The sequence below is a fragment of the Acomys minous genome, assembly GCF_964271855.1.
Source record: "Acomys minous genome assembly, chromosome: 14".
Lineage (NCBI taxonomy): Eukaryota > Metazoa > Chordata > Mammalia > Rodentia > Muridae > Acomys > Acomys minous.
The window spans coordinates 2,605,705-2,625,261 of record NC_140496.1 but is presented as its reverse complement, the minus strand read 5'-3'; the positions used below and the strand labels follow the sequence as shown (position 1 = coordinate 2,625,261).

Genomic DNA, 19,557 nt, shown 5'->3' with positions numbered 1-19,557 from the left:
AGTATTTATTTTTGGATCACAGTTTTAAAATACAGTCAGTCCACTCTGGTGAAAAAGTCCGGGTGGAGAGAGCAAGAGGTGTCCGGTCACGTGGCATCCACGGTCAGGAAGCAGAGAGAGTGTTCAGCTAGCTTTCTCTGTTTTCACTCTTTCCTTTCATTCAGCCCAGAACCCAACCCGTGGAGGGATGCTGCCCATATCAGAAACCCCCTCACCGACGTGCCCCCAAGGTGTGTTTCCATGGTAATCCTAACTCGCATCCAATCGACAAGGTTAACATCACAGTTATTAATTCCGGAGACTTTCGTGGTCAGTTCTCCGAGGCTCTCTACACCAGCAGTGCTGTCACCTGCAAAGATAATTTCATCTTTTCCTTTTTACTTCTTCCTATATGGTGGCATTGTACTCCCTTTCTTGTGTTGTTTAACTGTCTGGGGCTCCCAGTAAGACATTTGTAGAGCACAGCAAGGGGAGGCTGCCCTCCGTTGCCCCTCCTCTCAGCGGAAAAGCCTGGAGTTTCTTACCCCTTTCAAGCAAGTTTTTGGAAAACTCTTTTTAGCAAGTTGAAGAACTGAGTTTCCTTCTACTCCTAGTTCACTGAGGAGCAATATATCTTTTCTTAAAGCAATACATAAAATAGTGCTTGCAGTTTGATCTCTTGGGAGAAATGTATCTTACACTCAAACAAAAAGTATTGGCGTGGAATCTAGCTATAACTCAAACCAGCCTTTGGGGGCTCGATAAGGCTATTTGCTCCTCTACATAACTGTATTTTCTGAATTTGCACTCAGTGAAGAACAGCTGTATGGAAGGCGAGTTGGTGGTCTGGGGTGGCTTAGGAAAAACTGATTGTAAGCCACCTAGGACAACGAGAGGGAGCCATAGCATAGTGGCCTGCCTCCTTCTTCAGTTTGTAAGCTGAGGACCTGGCTTGATCTAACAATTGCCATCTGGTCTAAATTGGCCTCTTAGTGCGCTGTGAAATGCCAGGTCAGTTTGCTTTTCGCTTTCGTAGTAGCGCCGCTCTTTGGGGGTGGAGCGGGCACGGCTGTTTGGGGTGGGTGTGGGGAGAGACCGAGGCTCGCGTGTCGAAAGCAGAAAGGCCAGGACCCCAGGACCGTGACAAGTCCCACGCCCTAAGGTTGCAGAGCTCACGGAGCCCTGAGCCGGGCACACACGGGTCGGCGGGGATCCTGGACGCGCGCCCCCGCCTGGTCCACGCGCGCCGGGGCCGCCACATCCTCGCGCCCCGGGTGGCTCTGGAGCGCACTGCCGGGCGCGCTCTCCAGAGCTTGGGAGTCTGCGATCTCGCGTGCTAGGGCTCCAGCAGTGACAGGCGAAGGGCGCGGCGGCGCTGCTCTGCCACCGGTTCCCGGCAGTGGGCGCCTGGGACCCGGCTCGGAGTGGCCCGGCTGAGCCGCGGGCGACCTGCGCGCGTCCGGACCCTCGCGGCGGCTGCGGGGAGCTCGGGCCGCGGCTCCTCCGGCTCCAGTCTGGGCGCCCCGGGCCACTCGCTCACGCCGCCCATGGGGATCCGAGAGTTTCCCGGCGGCGCTCCCAGGGCCAAGAGCATAGCTGTGTGAGTAGCGCCGCAGGTGCGGGAGGGCTGCGGGCAGGTGGCCCCGGGCATCTGCGACCCTGCACAGCCCGCACTGCTACGCTCCGGGAGGGAAGGGAAGGACAGAGGGGAAGCTCATGTGCAGCTGAGCCAGGGAAGTTTCAGCATCATCTCCTGGCCACTCGCCTTAGCCCATGTTGCCCGAGGAGCCCAGGGTAGGGCGCGGGACCCGACGCCCAGGTTCCCAGGAGCAGGGCATATGGCAAGCGACGCGAGGGGGAGCAGCCCTGGGTCCTCACCGGTCCTCACTGACGTCTCCTCTTCTCTGCCCTTGACTCATCCTGCCTTCCCGCGGCCTCAGTGGCATGAGGAGGTCACCGGACGTCAGCCCGCGGAGACTGTCCGACATCAGCCCTCAGCTCCGACAGCTCAAGTACTTGGTAGTGGACGAGGCGATCAAGGAGGATCTGAAATGGTCGCGCTCTGTGGAGGACCTCACCAGCGGGCCCGTGGGACTCACGTCTATCGAGGAGCGGATCCTGCGCATCACGGGCTACTATGGCTACCAGCCCTGGGCGACGAGCTACAAAAGTAAGACACCCCCCCCCCCCCGCCCGCCTGCCACATAATTCCTCTGCCCTCTTGTGGTCTCGCTGCCAGAGATACAGCTGCCAGCGAAGTGCGCAGGGAAGGTCCACAGCAGGCTGCCTCCTGCAAGCGATTGGCAACTTCTCTAAAGCGGCCTGGAGACAGTTCTCAGGTCCTGAAGGCACTGAGGTTTTTTTTTGTTTTTTTGTTTTTGTTTTTTTTGTTTTTTGTTTTTGTTTTTTCTGTTACATTTTCTCTGCTTCTTGCTTCTCAAACACCGCGTCTTTAGCTCCCCACCCCTTGACCTGTGTCCACTTCCAAGTGATTCCGAGGCCACGCCTATTGTGGCCACCGGGGAGAGATGCTTCTGGTCTGTGTGGGTTTCTGATTGGATCCCGGTGCAGTTAGCTCAGGAGAACTCAGCCTTTGACTCAGCCTGCATTTTTAACTGTGTCTCTCAGATGCAAGTGATGGTTTCGTTGTACCTAGCTCTGCCTCTTTGCTTTAGGGCTGTATGAGTCTTAAGTGAGAGAATTTCACTTGGATCTTTCTAGATACCTGAGTGTCTGAAAGATGAGTGCTTGGGGCCAGGTGGGGGTAACTCAGACTTTACCCTGAGCTTCAGCTGATGACCTTGGCTGCAGTGGTAAGCCTCGGAGACATTATGTGTAGGGATATGTGGGACGGATTTGATGGCATTTGCTTGGTTTTCTTTGGAAGACAGAGATTCGCAGATACAAACTCAAGATATTGTTTGAGATACTATCAGGATCCGTGTCATTCCTCTGTAGTTAAGACACTGCAAAAAGAGATCACAGCTTACTCACTCAGAGGGTCTAAGAAGTAAGCATGACTCATTCATTTGTGAGAAAGTCCAGATTAACAGCTTGTTAATTCTCAGTGACTTTTTTAGCCGTTTATTGCTGGAATTACAACATAATGTATTGGTCCTTCGGGGGAAACACCGGGCATTTGTTTTATAATTAAAAAAAAAAAAACATTCACCAGTAAAGTATGTCTCTACTTGAATTATTTTTAACACTTTCCAGGCCAAGTACTTGGCCCTGAGATTGTTCGTTTTGTCATTTGCAATCAAAGACACAATATTTGGGTGCTTGGTTGCAATGCCTTGATTTGACATCAAAAGTCGTGGCTGTTGTGTGTGTGTGTCAGTACAAAGCTTTCTGACACACCTGTGTCCCCCTGTCTTTGACTGTTGCCTGTACTGGCTCTCTGTGGCGAAAGGGAGTTCTCTGTCTCTGAAAGCCACTGAGCAATCTCAGAGCCCAGCTCTTCTGAGGGCGTGGAGGGGAATCCGCAGTTTTCCTGCTGTAATGAACTTCAGTTCAAAAATATATATTCTGTGTTCCGTGTCTCCCTTCTCTGCTTTGTTATAACTAAAGACAGTGCTATAAATTACAGGCTCCGGGAAGTCAGCTCTTAGCTCCTGAAACAACGATGGGTTTATTTTTATGGTTCTGTTCGCGAGTGGTTCTATGTACTTGGGCTGAAGTCTGTAACTTTGGGGGCCTGGCGAGCAGCTTTTGGGCTTGATGACTGTGTCCAACATACTTTACAACAAGACCAGGGAAGGGACACATGGAATGCGCATTGCTTGTGCCACCACCAACATACTTAAATGCCATCTTCTCAAGGCTTCTCTGAAGGAACAGCCAGGAGAAGGCAAGGCCACACTGCTTCTTGCCCTGTGGACAAAATCCTTCCTCCATTTCTCCTCTTCCTGTGAGGATTCTCTCTTCTTCCAAGGTATTTCCTTGCTACTAAAGTGCTTTAGGTGACAAGTGACATTTTGATGAATTAATTGGCTTTACGTTTAAATTTAGAGGCACTGATGTTTTATTCATGCAGCCGAAGAGGTTTTAGGGCAGCTCTCTGCCGTTTGCCATTCCTACCCAACCCCGAAAATAATAACACAGAGGCGCGTCCATCTGTGGGCACCAGCTCATTGCCTAATACACGGGCTCAACCAGCTAGAAGCAGCATGGATTACAAAGAGAAGTGTGTGGGGGTGGGGGTGGGGGTGGATGTGCCTGCGCACGTGTACACACACACACACACACACACACACACACACACACACACACACACACCAGAGCACAAGTACTGTCCACTTGTTTTTTGAGTCAGGTTCTCTCTCTCTCTCTCTCTCTCTCTCTCTCTCTCTCTCTCTCTCTCTCTCTCTCCTAAAGCTAACATTTGCTGAGTAGGCTAGGCTGACTGGCCAGCAAGTCCCAGGAACCCCCTTGCTCTCTCCTCTCCAGTGCTGGGATTTCAGATAGTGACACCATAACCTGCCTTTATATGTGGGTTCTGGGGACTGAGCTCAGGCCTCAGCGCTTCTGAGAGAAACACTTTACCAGTAAAGCAGACCTCGATGCTGAGCTCTGGTGCAGCCCCAAGCCTTGTTTTCTAGATCACTCTTTGTTGTGTGGGAGCTGCACGGTGTTGAGCAACATCCTTGTCCTCTGCTCGTTGGATGACAGGAGACTGTCATCACACACACACCCCGTTGCAACCAGAGTATTTCTAGACACTTCCAGTGTCTTCTGCAGGGTCAGCCTTTGGTTCAGAACTACTTGGTTACTCTGAGCCCTATGTTTGAACATCAAGGCAGCCATGGGGGAGGAGCAACCATGCCCTCCAAGTTCTCTTCTGCTCTCCTATCCTCTTGGACCACACCTGGAGGGCTTTGTGCTGGGTCAAATCAGAATCAACAGTTTTCCAAAGGCTCCGTCGGGCCTGCTGCCTCTCCCATGGTTCATCCACACGCCCTGGCTTGCTTCCTTCCCTGATGTAGACACAGATTGCGGGGGAGGTTATACAGGAAAAGGGGTGGGGGCACAGTTGGAAGTCCCTGTATATACGTGGACAGGCAGCCTGCAGCACAGCATGGTTGTGAAATGCTGGCCTATCTGCACAGGGAAACAGCACATCTTGAGATCCCAGATGGAGCTGCCTGGTGCGTCCTCACTTAGCGGGCTCTTTGGGGACACTTGCCACATGACGGGAGAGCCAGGCAATGGAAGATAAAACCCCTAGCATGGGTGTACCTTCATCCAGAAGCAAGGATGACCCAGCCTGCCTTGAACCAACAGCCCCGGCAAGGCCAGTGCAGGAGACACTAAGGAACTAATGCTTCCACTGAGCGGGGACACCTCACTCTGTCAAAGGCTCCCCTAATGGCTTCTGAATGGTGAGCTCTCAAAAGCTTCCCTAACAGAAGCACTTTTTAGGAATAGCTTTGTGCAGAGTGATGTCATGCCTCACTGTGCAGAAGTCTCTTCTTGCTCTCCTCACAAAGTGCCGGGCATAAAACACTCCAAAGAGTCGATCCTGCTTTTATATGCATTCACCTATACCCCACAGTGCTTGCATATTGAGATAAAGATGATTTAATTTTAGAATGCTGATGGGTTTGGTTCTGAGTCATTCGCAGGGTGGAAGGCCAGCTAGTCCCCACGGGCTACCCGTCCCTATCTCACCCCTGCCAGCCAGGGCCATGCAGAGGGTGAGAGTGTGCATTTCCTGTTCCTTTTAAGATGTAGGGCACTGGATGAACCTGGAGAAGGGGGCACCGATGCTTCTGGATCCTCTAGGCTCGAGCATTGTGGTGTCTTCATGGGGACAGAAGGCTTATGGGGAAGATATTCTTCTTGATTGCTGTGACAACGCTATTCTTGGAAAGTCATAGATAAATGCCTATTCACGCCAGATATAGAGCCAGTGACAGGCCAACCTAGCCATCCTACTGAAGTCCGATTTGGTAGGCCAGTGGGCTTATTGATATTACTTACTCAAAAGGAGTGTGGTGAGGCCTTACTTACAGGAGCAGGGGCAACTCACAGGCAGCTACACCACTGAAAGCCACCACTGCTTGGTGACAACGTGGGGAGGCTGCCTCCCCAGAGCTCTCTGCAGAACTTGCAGGCAGGCCAACAAGTCAGAGAGTCTCTTCCATGTCCTGGGCCAGTCTGAGTCTACCCCAATCCCTGCCCCCCCCCCCATTTCTATAAGCCTGGGGAAGGAGGAGCTTTGTGCCTCTGCTCAATTTGAGGGACTTCCTGAGACTTATGAGTTCTTTATTTCCTGGGCCTCAGGAAACGTCCTTCCAGGTTCCCTGAGTCCTAATGAGCTTCCCTTTCAGAACACCTCCAGCCTCAAAGAGCTCCCCTCCAGGATGGAGTGCTTCAACTCAAGAAATAGCAACCAGACTGATCCGTGTGCACAGGCTGCTAGCAGAGCTCCCTGTGGAGTGAGATGCACAGTGCAGTTGAGGTCGCCGGAGCACAGCTTCCGTGCGATCTGACCCTGCAGAACAACATCAGATCAGCAACTCACAAACGCCCCACTTCTGAGAGACCGATGGTTTTCTCGTCACATATTATCCTAGAGTGGAACTGATAATGTGGGATGAGAGAAGAGAGGTCAGCGGGAAAGGACAGTTGGCTTGTTAGGAGACAGCACTTCCTGGTTTGTCAGTTCCTTAGTCGGTGTTCTGTTGCTGTGAAGAGTACCATGGCCTCGGCAGCTCTTATAAAGGAAAACACTTAATTCGGGGCTGGCTTTCAGTTTTAGAGGTTTAGTCCGTTATCGTCACGGTGAGGAGCATGGCACACACGGTGCTGGAGATGGAGCTGAAGGTTCTACATCCAGATCAGCAGGCAGCAGGAGGAGAAAGGCAATGGTCCTGGCCTGAGCATTTGAAACCCCAAAGCTCACGCACCCCCAGTGACACACTTCCTCCAATGAGGCCACGCCTCCTAACCCCTGTCAAGCAGTGCCGCTCCCCGATGCCCAGGCAGAGCCCCTGGGGGCCATTCCTATCCAAGCCACGGCAGTCGTGACGAAAGGAAATCTGGCCCTCAAGTATAAATGCATGCTAACCATTTACTAAGGAGTCCTGACCTTTGAAAATTAAAACGTAGAGCCCGAGGCTAGGAAGGTGGCTCGGCCAGCTCCCTGCTCACCGAGCAAGCGTGAAGACTTCATTTGTATCCCTGGCACCCATGTAAATGGCAGACACATGTCTATAATCCCAGCACTGGAGAGGCAGGGTCGGGAGGAGCCCGGGGGCTCACCGGGCCAGTTATTCTAGAAGTGGTGATCTCCAGACTCAGGGAGAGACTCTGTCCTTACAAGCAAGGTGGGGGGGCTGTATTATCAGGGGTCTCTAGGGGGGCAGAGCTTACAGACTGAATCTGTGTGTAGAGAGAAAGGAGATTTCTTAGAGTGGCTCAGGTCGGAGGCAGTGATCCGGCCACTCCAACAATGGCTGCCTATCAACGGAAGGTCCGGGAATCCAGTAGTCACTCAGTCCACAAGTGTGGGTGTCTCAGCTGGTCTCCAGTACACACTGGGCTCCCCCAAGAAATGAGCTCTAGTGTCAGGGAAAGGGTGGACCTACCAGCAAGATCAAGCAGGCAAAGAGAGCAAGCGTCCTTCTGCCGAGCCTTTATATGGGCCTGCCAGCAGAACGCATGCTTCAGATTGAAGGTGTGTTCTTTCCACGTCAAAGACCCAGATTAAAAGTGGCTCTTCCAACTTTAAATGACTTAATTAAGAAAAGTCTCTTACGGACTTACCCAGCCGCTTGGGTTTTAGTTAAATCCAGACATAGTTGACAACCAAGAACAGCCATCACAGGGCGATCGGAGAAGACAACCAGATGAGGTGCTGGTCTCCACATATGCACACGCACAAACACACACACACACACACACACACACACACACACACACACACACACATAGTAAGCTCCATGCTCCTCACCTCCTAAAGTTGGTTGATACTCAGCCAGGTGTCATAAACTCTCCCAACCTTGTAAGGGTCTTGCTCTCATTTTTCTAGGCTTTCCCATGTCTCCTTGTTTGGAAATCTCTCCCAGGTCTCATCAGAAAGCACCTGGTTGGTCCTTTCTTAATGCTGCTGGAAACATTCCAGTGAATTTTACTTATCTGTAGACAAGCCATTGAACTTTGCTGGGTCCTGTCCTTAGTGTTTAACAGTGCTCACTTGAAGCATAGTCCTGAAGCAGAGGAGACACCCACAGTCCTGCAGCAGAGAGGGGACACCCACAGTCCTGCAGCAGAGGGGACACCCACAGTCCTGCAGCAGAGGGGACACCCACAGTCCTGCAGCAGAGAGGGGACACCCACAGTCCTTCAGCAGAGAGGGGACACCCACAGCCCTGCAGCAGAGGGGACACCCACAGTCCTGCAGCACGGTTAGGGAGGTGAGAGCACAGCTGTGTGCCTTCGTTGATAAATGCGAGTCACTCACCACTCTAAACCTCTGATGTTTCTCCTATAAAGTTGGGAAGGCAGGCGAGCTTATGTCTGTCTTCATGAGGAGCACCACACCAGCCTGCTTTAGAAGACCTTGCCAGCTCACAGAAAGCCCTCTGCTGCCCCTCACCACGTCTTCCAGGCAAGGCTGGAACGGTCTCCCTCCTAGGCAGGTAGGTTAGCCCAGAACCCTGGCTCCTCTGCTTCAGCCAGTGTTTCAAGTTTGCATTTGGGGTTTGAAATCAGAAGTCCTGTAGCTAGGCTCAGTGCCACTCCTACAGTTCCAGACACTTGGGAGCCCGGCACAGGATTGTTACTAGAATGCGACAGTTTGAGACCAGCCTGGGCAACATAGAGAAGCACTGTTGAGCGAACAAGCCAAACCCAGCAGTTTCCGGGGTGAAGGAGACGCCCATCTGTGTGGCTAGGAAGCAAGGAAGGCTGAACTACGATAGAGGCGCAAGCAGGTGTGCGGAGCCATGCGGCAGCCATGCTGTTTCCCGGGTCTGTCTCATTATTTTTTCTATCATGTTGAGCTACTGTTAGTCCCCAAGACACCATCGCTACAACTGTCTTGTTCCTGTGCTCCATGTCCAGAAGCCAGGTTCCGTTTTGTATGGTTGGTTGTTGGCTTCTCTCTGGAGAAGACTCCGGAGCCATTTTCCCCCTCGTGTCCCTGTGGAAGGAGACACACTGCTCTAGTAGCATTGGCTTCCTGGCTGTGACATGGACAGCCTGAGGGAAGGCGGGCTTATTTCAGCTCTTTGGTGCTGGAGGTTCACTCCTTCATGCCAGAGTGTCTGGTAGAGCAAAGTAGCTCCCATCACGGTCCGGGAGGCAGAGAAAGGGGAGCATTGACACTGTGCCGGTTTCCCCATGCTCCTTGTATTCCACACAGACCCTCATGGGATGGTACTCCCCTATAACCAAAACTCTCTCCTTAATCATCTCTGGAAATGTACTTTCGCAGTCTCTCAGGTGATTCTCACTTCGGTCAACTTGACAGGGACAGCCAGAATCACATGCATCCCCCCCAAAAAAAGTTTAACTGGAAGGAAGAAATCACCACTAGCTGCTGAGGTAACTTAGGCATGGAGCCCCAGGCACCCCAGTGACACTTGAACAGCACAGCTGGATTAAGCATTTTCTTGTCCTATGTCAAGGCATGAATGTATGTGCCTCTGTGTGTGTGTGTGTGTGTGTGTATGTGTGTGTGTGTGTGTATGTGTGTGTGTGTGTGTGTGTGTGTGTGTGTGTGTGTATGTGTGTATGCCTATGCACATGTGGGTGCTCTCATGTGGAGGACAGAGGTCAACCTCAAGGGTCATTCTTCAGGTACTGTCTCCCTTTGAGACAGTGTCTCTCACTGGCCTAGACCTCATCAAGCAGGCTAGGCTGACTGGCGAGCAAGACCCAGAGATCCACCTGTGTCTATATCCTTGGTGCAGGGTTACAGGCTTGCTTTACCACACCCTGCTTTTTTTTTTCTTTTTACATGGGTACAGGGGCTCAGACTCAGATCCTTGTGTTTGCATGACAAGCACTTTACTCACTGAGCTGTCTCCCTAGACTTCTGTATATTTCTCCCATGATGTTCTGGTCCACTTCAATGGTCGGTGCATGCGCCCGTCAGTAGAATGAGGGAATGCAATTGGTGGGCTGGCGAGTTCTTTAGGCGGATGATGGCAAACCTCTGAGCACTGCCTCGGGCATAGCCGCAAACTGTAGGCGACTTGTGGGCCGCTTTATTGGGTTGTTATATCTACCACCCTTCTCCACCCCAGCCCCCTCCAGCCACCCAACACTAGGGAGGCAGGAAAAAAGGTTAGAGGAGAAAAGGGACGCGTACCTCTTTGGACCACTTCCTGCTGATCAGGGGCATCTGGTTCCTGGGTGCAAGTCCAATCTTTACTGTCACACTATCCAGCAATCCAGCAAAAGAGCAAAACAGCAACAGCAAATGCGGCAGTCACTCGGGCGCTCTCGGGGCTCTCCCATTTATAACCTCTCAGAATTGAATCCCCAGAATTAAACCATCTGCATCTGGCAAAGACAATACCCCTGCTAGATCACAAGACAATCATAGCTAACGGCTGTGGATTAACTGAAGCAGCCCTGTATCCCATTACCTGGGATTAAAACAAAAACATATTCACATAACCTAACTGGATCTTTAAAGAAACCAAACCTCTTGCTACAACAAATGTTTCTTATTTGCAGCTTGGGGTAGCTTTGATGTATGATGTTTGGGGTTGTTGGAGGTGGAGCGCTTCACTCAGGTAGTCTAGAACCCAGAAGGCTACTGGCTGTTTGGGACTCCTGGGATGCAGAACTATTTATTTAGTGTACACTTCTCAGACAGTTCTCTGGTATGACAAATGTTTCCCTGTGACATTCAAGTCTTTTCCTAGTCAGTGTGTGTCTGTTAGGAAACTATTTTTTTTTTTTTATTATTCTCTTCACTATCTACTGGCAATAATATAGTCTATAAAAATCTGGTATGTTCTAAAAGTTTTATTCAAGGCAGGGAGGAAAGTGCCTCCTGGTGCATGCCAGCTTGGGTTTCATCTTTTTTTTTTTTAGCTTAGAAACTGAGCTAGCCATTTTCAATAAATACACAAAATGGTGTCTTCTTTCACAGAGTATTTTGAAGGTATGCAAATAAATGTAAACCAAAATAGCAAATGTCAAGGGCTTATCCAAACTGTCTCACCCTGTCAGCAATTTATCAAATATTGAAAACGAAAATATTTCAGAGGTTATCTGATCTTATGCAGTAGATACTTTTTTCAAAGTCAGTAGATGGATGCATATAAAATATTTAAGTCATTGAAAATTTTTTAAAGATTTATTTTATTTTCTATGTGTGGGTGTTTTCCTGAATATATTTCTGTGTCCCACGTGTGCATGCGGTGTCCTCAGAGGGCAGACGGGAGTGCGGATCCTCTGACACTAGAGAAGGTTGAGGGCCCTGGTCTGGGTGCTAAGAATCAGACCCAGGTCCCCTCCAGCACCTAAAATTTATTCTTACCTCCCCAGGAAATGCTGTGGATTATAAATGAGTTTTTTTTCTTGTCATAGGCAACATTTTATCTAGTGCTTATCTCAAAAGACATTTGAGGAGTTTCAGCGTGGGATCAGAAAGTAAAAGCAAGGGGCGTTTTCCTGCTGTGCGGAATCTAAAATGTCCCCTTGAAGGCTCATGTATTCTTCAGCTCAAGGGGCCTTTAGAAAGTTATTGAATCACACACAGCAGGTCTGATTCGGTAATGATTGGACTAATCTACTGATAGGTTTACAGTTTGATGGCACCACTGTCAGATGCAGGAAGCCAGAAGCCGGGAGGTAGAGCCTAGTTGGAGGAAGGGGAAGTAAGAAGTGCCTTGGACACTTCCTCCTCTCTTCCTTCTTCCTGCCAGGAAGAGAGAAGCTTTCCTCCTCCGTGCCCTTCAGCAATGACGGGGCCAGCCTAAGTACAAAGGGGCCGGCCAACCATGCGCCTCAAACCTCCATAGTTGAGGGCCAGCACAAGCCTTTCCTCCCTTAAACACTTTTCTCTCGGGTATTTGTTATAGCAACAGAGACCAGCACATCCACTTTCTGCCTGGCCCCACCGTCACCGTTTCCTTGTTGAGAAGCATGTGGCCTAGGAAGCATCTCGCAAAAAACGACTGCTTGGCATGGGGTGATTCTTTTGTGAGTTCTCTCAAGCAGGCGAAGCAATGGGGCATCAATGTCCTCCTGTTTGCAGATGGGCATCCATTTACTCGCAGATCTATCCAACACCCGTCGGCGCTCATTTCTTCAGTCGTTATAAAACCCCGCTGCCTCTGCAGGGCCGTGACCACATCTGGCCCAACGCGCGCCGTAGGCCGCATGTGCAGTAGAGTCACTCCTCTCCATCTGTAAGCTAGATCGAGTCCCATACGTTCTTTCCTTGTCTTGAGCCGTCTCACAATGGCACGACACACCTTTTAAATTTACATTCCCCTAAATACCTTGGGGGTTAATTAATTTGGATCAAGAGTGACAACCTTAGACTAGCCTCTATTGTATATAAATACTGCTGCGTGACACACTCTTGTATGGACCATCGTAACTAGTTAGACCCAGGGTGAGGAAGGTTAGAGGGATGCAGGTAGACAGGCAGACAGGCAGTGGGTTCCCTCAGATGACAGCTTCCTGTTCCCAGGAAACGTTGTAAGGACAGACAACAGAAGACATGGTGTTGGATGTCTAGCAGAACACATAGGAAAAAGGGGAAAGATCCAGGGTCTCTATAAAACATGCAGCCAGGGTCCAGTTAGCACACTTCCAGCTCTTCCTTCTCCTTAGCCTTCCGTCTTCCTCCAAAGTCTAATTGCCCATGCATCAGATAGCGCTCTAAGGTCCCCCAGCCCCTGCCAGTGCTCCTATTGCAAGCGGAGGTTTAAGCTTCAGTGAGCTCATTTTCCCTCGTCTTCTGTAAACTTTCTTTCTTATGCTGCAACCAGAATTCTAATCTGCCAAAAAAGAGCCCGAAAGATCAAGCATTTCTTTCTTCTCTTTCTCATGAAATCATGCAACAACAAAGTTTTTTTTTTTTTTGGACTGGGTCAATGAAATTAATCTCTGTTTTCTTTGCTGGCGTTTTCACGCTGCAAGAATTCTGTGTCCTTGACAGAGCCTAAGGAAGCTAGGCCGAGACCCTTTTCTTCTCTGACTAGGAGCCTGGTGGGAAGAGCGCTGATGAGAACTCCAGCAGGTTGAGACTCGTTTCCAGGATCGCTGCTCTCACCCAGGCGTCTACACATCCCGTATCCTCACTTTCCCCAGTTCCTTTAGGTGAAAAACCCCCAAGTCCACAACGTGATGGTTTGAAGTGAGAGCAGTTGCACTTCTCCTGTCCATGGGAGTGGCGTTTGGAAGTGCATGTGTCTGTGAAACCCAAGTGTCTCTGACCAGCTGCTCCTTTCTCTGGTTAATCCCGAGGCACTTCTCCACGGGTGCACGCATCTGGGACCAACAGACTTCGCTGGACGCTACTGGGCTTCTGAGGTTTTCATTTATCGGGCTTCCACCTTCCTGGTTGGCTGCCTCTTTTTCCTTTCTTTGTGCTAAGCAAGCGGAAATCTGACCTCATGGAGAGCTGTGTTCCCTCGGGAGGCACCAGCTTATCCTGATCACTATTGAGTATAAGGCCACTGGAATCAGGACCTAGCCATGCCCTGAGTTTCACCATGACATTTAGGCTTCTATCTAGAGAGGGAGGTGGCTTGGGCACCGTGATCCCTTGACCCTTTGAAACCAGGTAAGAGGCCAAGAAGTAAGAAACTAGCTGCTATCTTCTATGTCTTGTGGTCTCTCCTTCCCAGGCCTCTGTGTAAAGGCGCTGCCTCAGTTTTCTCTGTGTTGCATTGTCTGGGGGGGCTTTTGTGTCACGTGCGTTGCCCTTTCTTTTTCTTGAGATTTATTTATTTGTATGTGCATCGGCGTTCTGCCTGTGTGTCTGTGCGAGGGTTCCAGATCCTCTGAAGCTGGCGCTCAGACAGCTGTGAGGTGCTATGTGGGTGCTGGGACTTGAACTCGGAGCAGTCTCTCAAGCCCCTCTCTGCCCTTTCTTGTCCTCGTCCCTTAGATACTGTCCTGTGCTTTCATAGTGTCTATTCTACGCCACCTACCTGCCGTGCACGTTAGCCCACATAGCCCACATGCATATTAATCTAGATTCAACATAGGAGAGAAAACACGAGATGCTGGGTCTGCCTTATCTCTCCAAATGTGCTGGTGTCCAGCTCCACCCTTCCTCCTGCAAACGACAGAGCTTCATTCTCCTGTAAGCCTGAATGAAACCCCACCGCCGTGTGAATGCAAATGCACACCCTGATGTACACTGCATTTTCTTTATCTATTCGTCTGAGCTGGTTCCATATCTTGGCTGTTGCGAACAGGGTAGCAGTAAGCAAACGCGGGTATTTATCTCTGTGTTACCTTGTGGGTTTGTCTTAAGGTTAATCTGTGAGGTAGGTTCTTAGACATGTAGTTATTGGGCCAAAGGACACGCAGATTCACGCTACGGGTGAGCATCTTTTACTTTACAGTGCACGATGCTTCCCGGCCCCTCATCTACTGGACACAAGTTTATCTTAACTCCTTCCCCCCAGCCCCAGGAGCAGCGCCTTGCTGTGCTTCCACTTAGCGTAGGCAGCTGAAAGAGTCAGAGAGGCAAACTGTTCTCTCTCTACACACCTTATATGGAGGTAACTAAGCCTCCGAGGCCCTGAGAGACTGCCTCTCCCCATGTCTGTGACTGTGGTACTTCTTCCCCTCAGTGACTGTATTGATGTCGCTGTCATCCTTAGGGTATGTTAGGACCCTTTGAAGAACCCCGCGTCACCAGAGTTGCTGTCGTCCTATGCTAGCCTTGCTACTGGAACAAGCACACAGACTCGTAATCACAACCGTGGCTACATAAGTAACCACTGATTTAGTGTGATGCCTTCCCACTACAGCAAGATACTTTAGGGAAAGAAACCTCCAGAAAGGCAGAGTCACCTTGCGGTGCCTCCGGGCATCTAGAACAGTGATGTGAAATCAATCAGCTACATCTTTATGAGACTTTAAAAATCAGTTAGTGTATGAGTTGGACGCTCAACGGTGGTCAGAGCTCCATGGTTTTCCCCGAGGATCGGTGCCTGATGAGGCTGGCTCTTCTGTGTTCTCACTGCTGTTAGAATGCCTGCTGGGGGAATCCTTTACACATCACCTCAGGAGAACACTTACATCCGCTGTTACCTTTGGAACTGCTCGTAGTTGACAGGAAGAGCTAATTGCTTTTTGCTTATTATGCAAAGGTCTTGAAATGTGTGTGGCCTGGTCTGATTCACATTCACAATCCTCCTGAAACTGAGCTTTAAAAAGGGTTTCATTGAATCGCAGAATATTCCACATATGATAATATATGCAATTTGATTAGTTTGAGCAGATGTGTCTGTGGAAACTGTTGCCACGTGTCTGTTTTCTCCAATAGTCCCCCTGTGTCCCTTGGGGTGCCCTACGGCAAAAGCTTTTTAGCAAGAATTCTATCCTTTCTGGGCTTTTTTTTTGGTTTTGCTTTGCATTCCTGAGGCAGAGTCTCACTCTGTAGCCCAGGCTGGCCTGGGACTGAAAACAGCCCTCCTGAAAAAGGTTCTCCCGGTGGGGAGAGACTGAACTGTGCCGAGTGGCAGAGAGGAGTCCGAAAGCTGCAGGCACATGCGAAGGGCCTCCTCTTCCAGAAGCAGATAGGGATCTTACCGGGGCCAGAATGCTTGGAGAAGCAGCTGTTTAGCTAACGCTGAAGTACACTGTTAGCACTGCGGTACGGACAGAGGGTTATGCGAAGTCCCTTAGCTAGACATCGCTTGGGAACATGCCTCTATCTATAGCACATGACTGGAAGATCAATGACTGACCACTGTATGCCCTACAAGGTGCTTGGCTTTTAGTAAGAGGAATATAAAATATATGACAGTCAGATAGCGCTGTGCTGGCTAGCCTTATGTCAACTTGACACACAACCTAGAGTTATGTGAAATGGGGGGGCGGGGGGAAGCTTAACTGGGAAAATGCCTTCGTAAGATCTGACTGAGAGGCATTTTCTTAATTGGTGATCCATGCAGGAGGGCCCAGCCCACTGTGAGTGGAGCTACTCCTAAGCTGGTGGTCCTGGGTTCTATAAGAGCGCAGGCTGGGTAAGCCATGGGGAGCGAGCCAGTAAGCAGCACCCCTCCATGGCCTCTGCATCAGCGCCTGCCTCCAGGGTCCTGTCCTGTTTGGGTTCCCGTCCTGACTTCCTCCAATGATGGACTGTGATCTGGAAATGTAAGATGAATAAACCCTTTCCTCCCCAGCTTGCTTTTTGGTCACTGCATTTCATCTCAGCAAGTGTAACTCTAACTAAGACAAGTGGATTTCTGTTGTTCTGCTAATAATTACAAATTCAGAAGGTGTGTGTGTGTGTGTGTGTGTGTGTGTGTGTGTGTGTGTGTGTGTGTGTGTGTAGAAGGCAGCAGTCAACCTTTGGTGTTGTTCCTGGCTGCCCACCTTGTGTGTTGCGCCGATGCCTCACTAATTCAGCTGGACTGTCCCCACCTCTTTTATATAGGTTCTGGGGAATCAGACTCAGGTCACTTAACTGACTTAGAAGAAAGTTTTCCCTTTGGGTCATGTTGGTGTGAGCGCCCTGAGATATGGAAATGGGTGACTCTAGGCCAGCACTGATGGCTGGCCAGTGAGCTGTGTTTGAAGAAAAGACACAGCTGTTTGAATGAGACTTTGCCCGTCCACCCCGTGCCGGGCTGTGTTACTCACAGAGCACGGCTGCTAGTCCCTCGTGTGTCACTGGACTCTGACTCAACAGGAAGAAAAAGCAAAAATTATTCAGTCAGGTGAGGCAAAACCGTGTGGACTTTCTGTGCCCGCCTCAGCTCTGAATAAAGGCATGGAGACTTGTATTTATCTATAATAGCTTGAGACCTTAGCTTACTCTTGTCTCTAACTAACTCTTTTAAAATTAGTTTATTCATATTACATCTCAATAGTTATCCCATCCCTTGTATCCTCCCATTCTTCCCTTCCTCCAGCTTTCCCCCTTACTCCCCTCCCCTATGACTGTGACTGAGGGGGACCTCCTCCCCCTGTATATGCTCATGGGGTATCAAGTCTCTTCTTGGTAGCCTGCTATCCTTCCTCTCAGTGTCACCAGGCCTCCCCATCCAGGGGATGTGGCACCAGGGTTTGTGTGAAAGTCAGTCCCCACTCTCCACTCAACTGTGGAGTATGTCCTGACCATTGGCTAGATCTGGGTCAGAGTTTGATGTTTACTGCACGTATATTCCTTGGCTGGTGTCATAATTTGAGCAGGACCTCTGGGCCCAGATCCACCCTTCACAATGTTCTTCTTATAGGTTTCTAGGGCCCTCTAGATCCTTCTATTTCCCAATTCTCCCATACTTAGAGGATCCAACTAACTCTTATAACCGTGTTAACCTGCTTGTATACATCCTGCCTTGGGGCTCATTACCTCCTCATCTTCATATGTCTGACTGCCCCCTTGTCTCATAGGCGAATCCTACCAGGCCCAATTCTTTCCCAGAGTCCCTGTCTTTGCCGGAAGTCCCGCCTCGCCTCTCTTGCCTTTGCTATAGGCCAGTCAGCTCTTTGTTCAGCCAATCAGAAGGCAATGGAGAACAACATTTACAAAGTACTAAGGCCAGCGATGCTTTAAAATACCAAACCCCATGAGCTGGGCATGATGGCACACGCCTTTAATCCCAGCACTCGGGAAGCAGAGGCAGGCGGATCGCTGTGAGTTCGAGGGCAGCCTGGTTTACAAAGTGAGTCTAGGACAGCCAAGGCTACACAGAGAAACCCTGCCTCAACCCCCCCCCCAAAAAAAAACAAAAAACAAACCCCAAACCCAACTTTCTGGGGTAAAGAAACCAGCATTTGAATAATACAATAAACCTTTACACGGTGCATAAAATATCACCCCAATAGTGGTGAGCTGGAAATGGGCCTCCCTTTCAACGGACATGCTGAATACATAAGGGGGGAGGCCAGCAATGATTGCAAGTGGCAATGTCTCAGGCTCCTAAGGAAAAACTGTTTTCCCATGTTCCCCATTGCACCCAGACAAGGGTTCTGTGGTTTGTTTTTTGGTTTTTGTTTGTTTTTTGTTTTTTACTCACGTCTCAGAACACATACCACAGGCTGGACTTAGACTAAATGCTTGGAACAGCCAGAAGCCAACCCCCGGGACCAAAACGAGGCCACTATGGATGCTGGAGATGCATTTCCAGAACATCTTAAGCCCGAACTGCAGCAGGGACATCCTGGTGCTGCACGTAGGATGCCTTCTGGGCAGCGCCTGGTTCTGCTGGCTGCTTAGAGTAGGCAGTGCATGGCTGTGTGAATACCACAGAGACCGGGAAGCAGCCAGCAGGGAAGCAGCACACCGGGGTGGCGAGGCAGCCTCCATGCTGGCCCTCCCTGCGTCAGCTGCTCAAGATGCTGTGTGTTTGTGTGTGAGGGGGGTATGACCCAGTGGAGAGTCCCTTGGTCAGATTTGCTTTGTTGCTCCACAAAACCAGGGTCTATGCCCACTTCAAACAGGTAGAACTCTGACCGAATCAGCTTCCTCCCTGACTGTGCAGTGCCGCCTTACCCCACGTGAAGATGAAGCTCCTTATGGGAGGGGCTGACCTGGAAGGTACATGCAACTGAATTTATTCTGAATTGAGCCAAGTACAGTACTCAGAGCAGTAGGAAGAGAGGTTAAAACACCTTCTCAGCCTCTCTTGTGATTCCAGGGGTTCAGCCACAGACCAGACTAATGCTGTTTTCTCTGAACCTGCTCCCCATCTCTGCCACCAGGTCCCAGTTTAAAGAATGCCCTAGGCTGGGATGTGGCTTCACTGGTATGGTTCTTGCCTGGTGTGCATGCAGCCCTGGGTTCTCCTGCCTGGTGTGCGTGCAGCACTGGGTTCTCCTGCCTGGTGTGCGTGCAGCCCTGGGTTCTCCTGCCTGGTGTGCGTGCAGCCCTGGGTTCTCCTGCCTGGTGTGCGTGCAGCCCTGGGTTCTCCTGCCTGGTGTGCGTGCAGCCCTGCGTTCTCCTGCCTGGTGTGCGTGCAGCACTGGGTTCTGTCTCCACAGCAGGCTGTGATCCCAGCACTGCAGTGGGATCCCACTGCAGAGAGAGGATTCATTCGGGGTCATCCTGGACATATACCAGGTTCGAGAACAGCCTGGGATACATGAGGCAGTGGAGGGAGATTCCACCCCACCAAGTGCCCAGTCAGTCACTTAGGCCAGAGGTGCAGGGAGCAGCAAACAGCTACTGTCCAGGGCCAGCCACCATCACGTTTCCCAAGGCTTTTGTGGAAATGGCTTCCTTAGATTCCTTTAAGCAATACTTAATGCCCACTCCAAGCCAAAGATCTTATGAACCTTGGTAAAGAGAGTGGAGTGTCTTGGAAGAGTATGACACTGTGTTGTGAAGGTCACGAGAAGTATTATGGTCTGGCTCTGTAATGTCCCTCATGGGCTCATGTTTGCAACACAGGGTGTCCAGCTGGTGGTCCTGCC

General features: G+C 50.4%; 1 protein-coding gene across 1 annotated transcript in view; it reads left to right on the top strand.

Annotated features, from left to right (window-relative positions):
• The first annotated feature begins 342 nt into the window (after positions 1 to 342).
• Positions 343 to 19,557, top strand: part of SLC35F3 (solute carrier family 35 member F3) — a 236,937-nt gene continuing 217,722 nt past the window's right edge. Inside the window, exons 1-2 of the mRNA XM_084756622.1 lie at positions 343 to 1,579; positions 1,920 to 2,149. Of these exons, the coding sequence (XP_084612748.1) occupies positions 1,527 to 1,579; positions 1,920 to 2,149 (283 nt within the window). The 5' untranslated portion in view covers positions 343 to 1,526. The remainder of the gene's footprint in view (positions 1,580 to 1,919; positions 2,150 to 19,557) is intronic.